At 52.0% G+C, this 11,921-nt stretch overlaps 1 protein-coding gene across 1 annotated transcript; it reads left to right on the forward strand.

Moving 5' to 3' along the window:
* Positions 1–775: 775 nt before the first annotated feature.
* Positions 776–9,992, forward strand: FAM210B (family with sequence similarity 210 member B). Its single transcript, XM_077873635.1, has 3 exons — positions 776–976; positions 7,210–7,385; positions 7,575–9,992. The coding sequence occupies exons 1-3, from the start codon at positions 791–793 to the stop codon at positions 7,789–7,791; spliced, it is 579 nt and encodes a 192-aa protein (XP_077729761.1). The 5' UTR covers positions 776–790; the 3' UTR covers positions 7,792–9,992.
* The last annotated feature ends 1,929 nt before the right edge of the window (positions 9,993–11,921 follow it).

Here is an 11,921-nt window from a genome sequence, read left to right on the forward strand (position 1 = left end):
GGGGCGGGGCGGGGCCGGGGGAGGGATCGCGCGGCTCCGGCTCCGCCCACTGCGAGGGCTCGGGCTCCGGGGGACGGGGCCGGGGCGGGATCGCGCGGCTCCGGCTCCGCCCACTGCGAGGGCTCGGGCTCCGGGGGCGGGACGGGGCCGGGGGAGGGATCGCGCGGCTCCGGCTCCGCCCACTGCGAGGGCTCGGGCTCCGGGGGCGGGACGGGGCCGGGGCGGGATCGCGCGGCTCCGGCTCCGCCCACTGCGAGGGCTCGGGCTCCGGGGGGCGGGGCCGGGGCGGGATCGCGCGGCTCCGGCTCCGCCCACTGCGAGGGCTCGGGCTCCGGGGGCGGGGCCGGGGCGGGATCGCGCGGCTCCGGCTCCGCCCACTGCGAGGGCTCGGGCTCCGGGGGCGGGACGGGGCCGGGGGAGGGATCGCGCGGCTCCGGCTCCGCCCACTGCGAGGGCTCGGGCTCCGGGGGCGGGACGGGGCCGGGGAGGGATCGCGCGGCTCCGGCTCCGCCCACTGCGAGGGCTCGGGCTCCGGGGGCGGGACGGGGCCGGGGGAGGGATCGCGCGGCTCCGGCCCCGCCCACTGCGAGGGCTCGGGCTCCGGGGGGCGGGGCCGGGGAGGGGCCCGGAGGGATGGCGCGGCTCAGGCCCCACCCGCCCCGCGTGCGGCTGCGGAGGGGCGGGGCCGGGGGCGGGGCCCGCTCGGATCTCGGGCTCAGGCGGGCCCCGCCCCCCGGTGCTCGCTGCGCGTCCGGCCCGCTGCGCCCGCGGGAGCGCTTCTCGGCGCGCCATGGCCGGGCTGCTGGCGCTGCTGGGCCCCGCGGGCAGGGTGGGCGCCCGGGTCCGGCCTCGCGCCGCCTGGGTCCTGGGCGCCGCCGCCCCGTGCGCGCCGCCCCCCCTGTTCCTGCCGCCGCTCCGGCGCGGGCCCGACGCTCTGCTGCTGCGCGCGGTCCGCGGGGACAGCGGCGGCCGCCAGGTAAGCCTCCCCGCCCCCACCCCCGCCCCCGCCCCCGCCCCCGCCCCGGCCCCAGGCTCCCTGATCCCGGATCCCGGATCCCGGTCCACCTCCGCCCAAGGAGACCTGCACTCGCCCAGCTGCCCAGACCGAGCGCCCCCAGGGTCCCCAAGGCCCCAACCCCTACAAGCCAAGGAAGCGATCGTCCCAGTTAACGGCTGGAGAAACTGAGGCTCAGGGCGGTCTGGCGATCTGCCCAAGGTCACACAGCGTCTGGCCGAGCCCCAGGTTCCCCAGGCGTCGGCCGGTGGCCGAGAGGACGGTCGCCGGGGCCCGGACTGGCTGTCGGCGCCCTGTCACATGGTGTCGGGTTCTTCCCCCTCCCTCCGCCCGGGCCCCAGGGCGCAGGACCGCGGCCGCTCACGCTGCTGCTCCCTGTGTCTAAGCAGAGAGCAGGCCTCCCCGCCAGACTCCAGTGTTCCGTCCTGCTCCCTTTCTGTCGCTTTCTTCTATGGATGGGAACTGAAAACCGGCCTCCCCACAGAAGGGTAATACGGACTTTCCTAGAAAAAAAAAATCTTTCGTTTCTCTCTCTCTCTCTCCCCCGCTCATCTCCTTAAAGGAAAACAGTGGTAAGTAGCACAGTCTGGAGACACAGGGCTAACGAGGAGGGACACGCAGGACCGGGCCGCCTGCAGCCCCTTTGCCTGAGGATAGGATCCCTGCCCTCCGCGCCGCAGCCCGGTGACCTCACCCCAAGCAGGCTGAAGGCTCTGAGCCTGTTCGCTGACCTTTCCGAGGGCTAAAAATAGCACCTTCCCAACAAGAGTTTGGGGGACAATTCCATGAGCTGAAGCGGGGCTGAGCGCTGTGCCAGTGGAGCTTCCGGAATGAACGTTCCTTAGGGATTTGACTCCCGCCCTCATCATGCCTCCTGCCTTCCGCTCCCCCATCTGACAGGCTGCAGGTCTTGTCTCTAAATCCCGAGCCCTCTGCACCCATCTGGCTGCCTCCTAGCGATTCTTTGTGGATCAGCCCACTTGTCCCTTCCTCCAGGAAGCCTTCCCTGACCATCAGTGATGCCTTGGGTGCCTCCACTGACCCCCTCCCCCCCGCCCAGTCCCATGGATGTGGTTCCTCCCTACACTTATCATCTGGAATAGTCTCCTGACTTGCTTGTCTGTCCCATCAGTCACATCAGTTTTGTCCCTAGCCCAGGGCCTGGCACTGGCAGGTGTGTGGCACAAGAGCATGCATGAATATGAATGTGTATACAGAGGTGACGAGTGTGGTCAGACTCCCCATATTCCTGTCTCTACTCAGTAGTTCTGTGGCCTTGGTCAAATTCCCCCACTTCTCTTTTGGTTTCCTCGTCTGTAAAATAGGATGTCAGTAATTCACATTTCATGAAGCATGAATGTGAAATCTGGCATCAGGTACATTCACAGGGCCTCACGGGCTGTGCTTGTTTCTCCTGCTGCCTGGTAGATGGGCAGGATCCGGGTGGGATCAGAACCTGACAGGCTGCTAGGAGAGAAGATACTCATCACTCAAAGTGTCATCTCCCTGAGAAAATACATCCCTGGCAGCAGCTGCAGGGGTCTCCCCCATCAGCTGTTCCTGGCTACCCACAGGGCACCGTGTTTTTGGCCACTGGGAGGAGGGAGTGCTGTTCGGGTCTCCATCAGGTACCTGAGAGACCTACTCGCATCTGCCTTTGGTGGGGTCTCCACTCTAACCAGAGGGAGGTGAAGCCGCAGGACAATCCTGACTTTGTCACTTAACCTGATTCTCGTCTTGTCAGCTGGCAGCCCAGCCTGCCTACACCTACACTATGGGAGGGAAATCTTAGGCAAATGATTTGCTCTCAAAAGCCCCAGTGTCTTTTGTCAGTTCTTGCTCACATGCTGCCTTTTCAGGAAGCCCCTCCTTGGTGCCCTTATATAAATTGGCAGTGTCCCTCCCCACAGTCCTACCCGTCTACCTCTTCTCCTTGAGGTTTCTCCATAGCACTTGTCATATCTGGCAGTCCTGATGCTGTCCTTTACTGTTTCCTGTCCCCACCCTCCCCACTGGACCACAGGCTCCCTGAGGTAGAGTTTTGTCTGTCTCCTTCATCGCCCTTCCCCCCCGTACTAGGAGCAGTGCCCCGCACAAAGCAGGTATCCGTGAATAAGTGAGGAACATAGCATAGTTGTTTAGAGCAAAGCCTCGGAACCAGACTTGGCAGGTTTAGATCCGAGCTCTGACAAGTAATTCCTGTGTGACCCTCCGAAAGTTACTAAACCTCTCTGGGCTTCCAGGATCCTCTTCTGTTAAGGGAGGATGACGATAATACCTATCTCACAAGGTTGTTGTGAGGACTATATGAATTAATATTTTCAGAGTACTCAGAATAGTGGACTACACTGTAGTGTCATGTTTAGGATTATTATTATTTATTGAATGAATGAATAACAGGTGTCACTCCAAACATTGTGAGCAACAGCTTTGGCTCATTCCTCAAAACCTCCCTGCCTCTTCTAATTTAGCCTTTTATACTCTAGTAACTGTTTGGCTTGGGGGCGGGGAGGCAGTCACACACATACAAACACACAGACACACAACACATGCAGGATCTAAAAGCACTTTGACTAAGTACAGACATCAGGGGACGTATGATGTTATGTGCACCCAGGGCAGTGCCTAACATAACATCACAGGCACTTAGGGTGGTATTTCACAAAGAAAGGAATGTCTGAAAAATAGCAAGCCACCCCCTCAAAAATTCCTTTATTTTAGCTTCTTCAGTCTCCTCTAGGGTTAGTTAGGAAGAAGACCAAATGGCTCACAATGTTTAAAGAAACTTCCCTTTACCACGATAAAAGGAAGAAAATTGTCCCAAGAGTCTAACTCTAGAAAGTTAACAACAGACTCTGCGGCTGGCTCACAGCAAATTGTCCATTGTGTCTGCATATTTTATCCCTCCCATTGTTTTGCAGTAGATGCTGGTTATTCTGTAGCTGGAAGTCTGGCCGCCTCTTTGTTTTTCTTTTTCTTTTTTTTTTTTTTTTTTTTTGGCCAAAAGGCCTTTTGCCAAAACAGAGGTTGTAAAGAAAAGAGCCCTCAACAGAGACAGGTCCACTCGGCTCTGGTGAATGGACAGATGGGGCATAATTAAGTCTGGTCGGGCCAAGTGTCAAGGGTGGGAAGTGAAAAGGGGTTTCTGTTCTCAGCCTCAGAACGTCGTTGGCACTTGGACTGGAGATTGTAGATTATTGCCCTATCAGCGCCCGACGCCTGGCAGCCAAAAGGCGGGTGGGGCCTTGCTTATCAGAATGAACCTGAGCTCTGAGCAGCCATTCTGGGTGCTGGGAGGCAAGCCAGTGAAAAGCTTTGGGGGGAAGAAGTCACGTGTGCTAGCCAACCTAAAGGAGACTGGTCTTCTTCTCCCCACCAAAGCCTTGAAATCCCGGGAAAGTGTTCCAGAACTTTAGGAGTGTTCAGCTCTGAACAGGACACAAAGGCCAGTCTGACTGCAGAAGCCGTGTGGCCTCCTAGTGGCCACTGCAGTGACTAGGCCGGGCACTGCCGCCCGCTCACCACCCCCACACCCTCACACCCCCACACCCTCGGTCTCCCGCCTGTCAAAGTGGGAGCCACAGAGGTGCCCACGTCATCTGGTTACCACAAGGGGTTTTATGAAATGACACCTTTAAAGCACTAAGCCCAGCACCTGGCTCAATAGAGGGAGCCTAACCTGAGGACACAGGTGGTTTCCTTTAAACCTTTCAAAAGAAGTTATGGGCTGCTGCCTACCTGAATGCAGTCTAGGAGGGGTGCCTGGCTGGCTGGGTCAGTGTAGCACTTGACTCTAGATCTCGGGGTTGTGAGTTCGAGCCCCACGTCGGGTGAAGAGATTAAAGATTAAAAAGTCTTTAATCAAAAAGAGGTGGGGGTGCCTGAGTGGCCCAGTTGGTTAAGCATCTGACTCTTGATTTTGGCTCAGGGTCGGGCTCTGTCCTCACGGGTGAGTCTACTTAAGATTCTTTCTCCCCACCTCCCCGCCCCCACCAATCCACATGTGCACACTCGCCCTTAAAAAAAACAAAAACCAAAACTGCACTCTCTGAGACCTGTGACCAGAGACTGGATCTCAAACAGCCCCTCCCCTTTTGTTAGGTCTCTGTTTTCATAACTCTGAAAGTGGCTTTAACATTGGATTCCCAGGAATGTGAGCAGCATTGAAAGAAATTGAGATGAATTAAATGAAATTTAATTTAACTAATTTAATTTCTGAATGAAATTGAGATGAGAAGCTTATGGGTAGGAGTCCCCAGTCAGCTGCTCAGCAGCTGTATCTGGAGAACATGCTGAGGGTGGGAAAGGGCAGGGCAAGGGGAGGCAGGATTGGTAAGCAGGGCTTTGCCTGGCAACTGATAACTAATCCCAGTGCCCAGGCCTCACCCCAGGGCACAAAATCAGACACTGGGCACCTGGACAGAAGTACGAATGGACCAGCCGCACGTAAGCCACCTGGGAGCTCCGAAAAGCCCCACATGCTGTCAGAGCTAAAGCCTGGGGGACAGGGGCTCCTGAAGCAAGGCAGGGCTGGGAGGTCCCCTGCAGCCCCCGGGAGGGGCCTCCCTAGATTTGGAGGTGCTGCTCTGGGCTCCAGTTGTTTCATTTTCATTCAGAGAGCCCTGCCCATACCTTCTGGGGACTCTGGGCTGTTCTCTTCCATCTTGCCTTTGAAGTTGGCCCGGATGCAACCTACTCTAAAAATACAAAGAAAAAGCCTTCATTCTGCAAGGCAGTAACAGGACCTAAATGACCCAGATACTGTGAGAGATAGGTCATTAGGATTCAAAAAAAATCTTTCATAAAAAAGGCTCCATATTGAGAAGGAGCTTTTTTAAAAAAGAAATGCAGTGTTGTTGGGTCGTTTTTCCCAAACGTTCCAGGCCCTGTAGGTGCTCAATAAATGTTAAAAGATAGGGGCACCTAGGTGGCTCAGTTGGTTAAGTGTCTGCCTTCAGCTCAGGTCATGATTCGGGGGTCCTGGGAATGAGCCCAGGGATCTGGCTCCCTGCTCAGTGGGGAGCCTGCTTCTTCCTCTCCCTCTGCCTACTGCTCCCCTGGCCTGGGGCCTTGGGCATGCATGCCCTCTCTTGCTCATGCATTCTCTGTGTCAAAATCTTTAAGAAAAACATGTTGAGATGCTGGGTGCGGCGGTCTGTTTCTATGCAAATCCCAGCCGGTGCATTCATGGCCCAGGAATCGGCCATCCCTGGATCTGCTCAGTTGTCTGGGGTAAACCTCGATTCTGGTCATAAATACAGGTAGCTTCTGCTCTATTTTATTTTGCTTTCACTGTCCTTGATTTTGTAGTCTAGGATGGTTTTCATGTGCTCAGGCTGTGGACCCAGACCACCTGGATTCTAGTTTTGGTCACTTTGGGCCAATTGAAGCCTGTGTGGCTCCTCTGTAAAGTGGGAAGAAAACAGTATCTACCTAGAAAGTGGTTGTGAGGGTGAAAGCCAACAGCAGATGCAGAGAAACATCCAGCACTGCCTGGCTCAGGGACAGCGTCCCCAGGTGTGTGAGCCCGAAGGTCTTAGCTACTGTTGATGCTCTAACAACAGCTTACCAGAATTCCAGTGGCTTAAAACCACACATATGTATTACCTTACAGGTCTGGAGACCAGAAGTCCAAAATGGGTCTCACGGGGCTAAAGTCAAGGCATTGGCAGGGCCGGTTCCTTCTGGAGGCTCTGAGGGAGAGCCCATTTCCAGCAGACTTTTCCAGCATCTGGAGGCCATTCACACTCATTGGCCCCTGGCCCCTTCCTCTGTTCCCAACCAGCAGAGCAATGTCTTCAGATACCTGCTTCTGTGCTCACATCTTCCCTGGCCCTCCCGCCTCCCTCTCTTCATGTATAAGGACCCTTGTGACTACATCGGAAAATCCACGATGCCTGCCCATCTCGAGATCCTTAATCACATCTGCAGAATCCTTTTGCCATATTCACAGGTTCTGGAGATTGGGACCTGGAAACCCCTGGGGCCATCATCCCGCTGATCATACGCAAGCCCCAGCCTTCCAGTGTGCTCAGTGTTGAAGTGGGCGCTAGCCTCACCTGAGGAGGAAGAGTCACTGGTCCCTCCCTGGGGAGGAAGGAGGATAGAACACGGAGCAACAGGAAAGCTGCCGTCAGCTACTAACATCCTTGCTCCTGCCCCAGATCATCTCTCCTTCTTTGGTTTGTGCACAGGACCCCAGCAAAATCACTGCGACAACAGGCAGGGCTGTCAGCAGCGGACAGGAGGAAAAGCAAAGCAAGTCACAGCAGCTGAGAAAGGTCTTCCAAGAGTACGGCGCCGTTGCTGTGTCGCTGCACATTGGAATCTCGTTAGTCTCCTTGGGCATCTTTTACACGGTGGTTTCAAGGTAGGATCTCTGTTCTTTACTGCCATGCATGATTCTCTAAATGACAACATTTTTCCTATGAACTTTTATTCCTCTGACCACTTTTGTCACATTTTTTAAATACTTTAAATCTTAGAGCCAAATCAATTGTCTAACTTAACCCCTCGTGATGATTTTTTTTTATTTTTATTTTTTGGTCTCTTTCCCCAGTGGTGTGGACATGTCTGCAGTCCTGCTTAAACTCGGATTTAAAGAGTCACTGGTGCAGTCAAAAATGGCAGCAGGCACGAGTACCTTCGTGGTGGCCTATGCCATCCACAAGCTGTTTGCCCCGGTGAGAATCAGCATCACCTTAGTTTCTGTGCCCTTCATTGTCAGATATTTTCGCAAAGTGGGATTTTTTAAACCTCCAGCTGCAAAGCCTTGATGAACTCTCCAACTGTGGGCCTGAAAACCTGTTTCTTTTCAATAGAAATTTGGGGTTAGTTTTAGGATATAGCTTTTCTGGGGGAGGAGGGGACAGGAAGCTAATTGCTATATTCTCATGAATAAGGTTTACCTTTGCCAGCAAAAATTCAGGTTTTTTAATAATTGTAATTATTTTGCTTTACAAATGGTCTTAATGCTCTTCATCACAGGGCTTGTATCCATAATCTAAAATGTCAGCAAAATATCACAAACTGAGTTGTCATCTCAAACAAAACTGTTAGCCTACAAAATGTTCCTTCTGGAAGATCACTGGTGAGGTTCTAGTCTGCAGAAGCCCCAGGGGTTAATCTTTGCTCAGATTCTTAAAGGGCAACGATTCATTAAGCTAGTTTTTAAAATTCCCCTTCCTCCAATATCTGTTGTCAGGCTGCCTGCGGTTTAATATGCAATATTCTGCAAAACAGCTGCCAGTGTTACAATTAATGAATCAATTTAAGACTTAACAATATGTAACCAGGATCTAAATTAGCATCAACACTTGAATGTCCGTTACACATGTTTTGGGGGGGAAGAATGAGCAAGTGTTTCTGGTGTGTTTCATTGATCCTAAAACACCCTCAAATCTGGACATGATGGCTCCTACCTGGTGGTTCTCCTCAAACTGCATTAAAGTAGGTCAGGGTCATTTGTCTCTGTTTAGGGAAAATATGGAAACTTTATCCAGTAGCAGGGGTATCAGGTGGCTCCTGACGGCCTTGTCCACAAGTGAACCTGGATACCACACACATGGAAAGCTAAGACAATCTTTGCTGAACCCTCTACATCAAACTTCAGACATTCCAGAACTTCGGTCACAATGTTTACATTATATCGCTACTTTGATTTTTTTTTAACTGAGTTAAAGTTATATAGAAAAAGATTTTGTTATATTGAAAAAGATTCTCCTTTTCAAAGTTATATTAAAAAAGATTCTCCTTTCTCTAAAAAGGAGAATTGGAGGCACTTGCTGTAAATGGGAGGCAACTGTGAAATAATGTGAACTAATATGAAATGATACAAGCCGGGGAGGGAGAGGGACAGGCAGGTATAATTACTTTCTGATGAGCTGGTTTTACCTGATACAGGGTGTTTGATATGAGCGCCGCCCCCCCCCCCCCCCCCCCCCGCCCAGAACCGTTGCTCTTAGGGACATTATTAAGAACAGAAACTCAAGCACGCAGATCCAAATTGAGATTTTTGTCCCTGAAGCACCTAGAAGCAGGCAAACTGGAGGGAATTCCTTTCCGTGGGATTCCTGTAAAGCTACCCTCCAGGCCGCATCCACACACAGCACGGTCCACACCGGGACCCCGATTAACCAGTTCCACCCTGCCACCTTGGCCGAGGGAGTTCCAATTATTAATTACCTAGGTGACAATCAGAAAACTAAGGGAACTATAAATTGACCATCCTGGTTTTACCGCCTGGCTGCTAACTGCCCCCTGGCTAAGCCTTAGTAATCTACGTCCATCTTTCACAAGAAGCTTTGTGAGACAATTCTCCACTTGCAAGACTGTTAAAGTGGACCCCCCACCCCCCACCCCTCCTTAAAGCAATTAGCGCATTGCCAAAAGGCTTCACTGATTTCAAGTTGGAACTGCCTTTCTGGGATCTAATTGCAAGGACATCAACACAGCTGAGCCAGATGCCTGGCGAGAGCGCTTGGCAGTCCCTCCTGTGGTCAGGCTCTGTTCACCTAGCTGGCTTCCCACTCCTAAACACCTTCTGTACCAGTCTCCCTACCAGTCAGATCCCTAGTAATGTCTATGCAAGAAAAAGCTGACAGTCCTACAGGATTAAGGGCTGAAATCTTAAACTTTGATTCCACGTTTGGAGGAATGGAAGTGGACTGACAGGGCAAGCAATAAAAACAATCACCAAACCAAATAGCCATGGCCTCTCCTAAGCCCACCTCCACTCCACTCCTGCAGCCAGTGGTCCCAACAGAACCAAACCTGGAAGAGATCAGAGGACCAGGGAATATGTGACTTCACCAGCAAGATGTAGATTGCCTGTATTTACATTGTTTTTATGGAACTAGGGGAAATAAAACATCTATTTTAAAAATGTAAGCAATTGTTCATCCCTAATTTTGTATCTGACAAAATGAGCCGCTTAAATTCCCTGAAACAAATAAACATCTTTGTAGTTTATGAAGAACTTTGGATTCCTCTTCTGGTTATGCCGTAACTGTTGCTGACTAGGAAGCAGCACTGTGTGTGACTAGTTTGTTAATGTTGTGCAACTACAATGAACTATTTTCTTTGCTCGTGTGGGATTCTGTTTGGGAAATGACAGTTTAGCTGGTGTCACTGGTGAAGTTGGTCACGTTATATTAACTATATCTTGGGTGGATGATGCATGAAATACTACTTTGGGAACGTAAAAATTGGTTTATTCAAGACTGAAAAGCTTCATCCCAAGGGAGCTAACTGGATGGATACCTGGAGCTTTACTCAGTTGTGTTCTGAAGCTTCTGTCACTGTGTCACCAAAGCTGACCTGGAAGTTTCTCCATGTTGGCCACTTCCTTGTATCATTTCTAGTTTCTTGCGTCGAAGTTGGCCATGAAAAGCATGGTTCTTAGTTCTCAGGAACTTCAACACTTCCAAGGTCAAGTTTACCCTCTCTGGTCGAGATGATGTCCACAGCCAGAAACAAATATGTAACTTTATGCATTAGAAGCACATAGTATAGATCAGAAAACGGATACACCTGCTTCTCTCATGGCACCTACTCATTTATTTTGCAGGCCAGTAGTGAACAGGTAGTGAACAGAATTACTCATGCAACTTAGATGTATTTGTGTCTCGATGTTTCAACTTTACATACATGGCATGGCTCCAGAGTAATAAGTACTAAAAACAACCTGCCAAGTGTCCCTTGGGATCCAGATAAGAAGGGGATCAAAGGAAGCCACCAACAGCTGTACTGAATGGGGCAGCAGGCTTGAACACAGGCTGTACCCAAATCTCCCCACGGCTGGGAGAGATTCCACTTACGCAGACATTCCTTTAGAGAATTAAGGGCCACACTTAGAAAATTATTTTTCAAAGATCTAGTTCACCCCACGTGTAGAGCTCTTTGCACCTTCTTGAAAACAATCAGAGCCCAGAGGTGGGAAGGTATGGACATAGATGAACAACTCTTTCAACCCTTTATCCTGACCACCTGCAGCTATAATGAACCCCCCAAAGGTCCCATGCCATGCCAGGTGCACCCACTTCTGTCAACTACTGCTGACTCATCAGGTATCTCCTCAGGATGAGGACCAACCAAGGATTCCAGCCCTATGAGCTGGGCTGCTGTCCTGTACTGCACTGAATGTCCAATGCCTACCTCAGAACTAACGCTGACTGGGCACAGGGCAGTCTGCAGGATAAAGAGAGGGCACTGGCTACCCCTTCCACCACCCAGTCACAGGGCCGTGTGCTTGCCACCTGTGGTGCCATGTTTTCTGCTGCTCCCTCCCTGGGCTATAGGGACCTCTCGCCATTCCTGCCTCCAACCTTTCCATCCTCCCTCTCCTTCCACCCTAGTTCAGATGCCATTCCCACTTAATTACCCATCACAATTTCCCAGCTCCCTGACTTGCCCCCCCTTCCCCCCACCCACCCCTCCCATTACCCTTGCCCCCAGTCAGTGGCTACCCTACTAAGTCGTGTCCCCAGACATCACAGGGTGGGTATGTTCACAGCCCAGGCCAGCTCCAGAACTGCAGCCCTGACAGTACCATGCAGGGGCCTTCCCACCCTCCCAGTGGGCCCACACTTAGCCCAGCATTTCTCAAAGGGTAGACTGAACTGGAAAATACATTATAATTTCAAGATCATACACATGAGAACTTTTAAGTATAATCATTTTATATATGTATATGACTTAATGTGCTTTACAAAAACTAAAACCTCAAAACCATGAAATAGTAAGCCCTGTAACATTTAGAAACAGCTGAGACTGGTGTCTAGCCAACCCCAAGGAGGTAGAGCACATGTTCCTACCTTGAGCAGTCTCAGAGGGGACCAGGAGGATTAGCTCACCAGGATACCGAATGCAGTCCTAAAGGGATACGCCATGGAAGTAAAGATAGAAG

This window comes from Canis aureus, chromosome 26 (genome assembly GCF_053574225.1).
Source record: "Canis aureus isolate CA01 chromosome 26, VMU_Caureus_v.1.0, whole genome shotgun sequence".
Lineage (NCBI taxonomy): Eukaryota > Metazoa > Chordata > Mammalia > Carnivora > Canidae > Canis > Canis aureus.

Bases quoted from the DNA above. Each gene is read 5' to 3' on its own strand.
- FAM210B (XM_077873635.1), top strand. From the start codon at position 791: ATGGCCGGGCTGCTGGCGCTGCTGGGCCCCGCGGGCAGGGTGGGCGCC. The intron at 977-7,209 runs GTAAGCCTCCCC...GTTTGTGCACAG, and splicing joins GGGACAGCGGCGGCCGCCAG to GACCCCAGCAAAATCACTGC. The intron at 7,386-7,574 runs GTAGGATCTCTG...CTCTTTCCCCAG, and splicing joins TTTTACACGGTGGTTTCAAG to TGGTGTGGACATGTCTGCAG.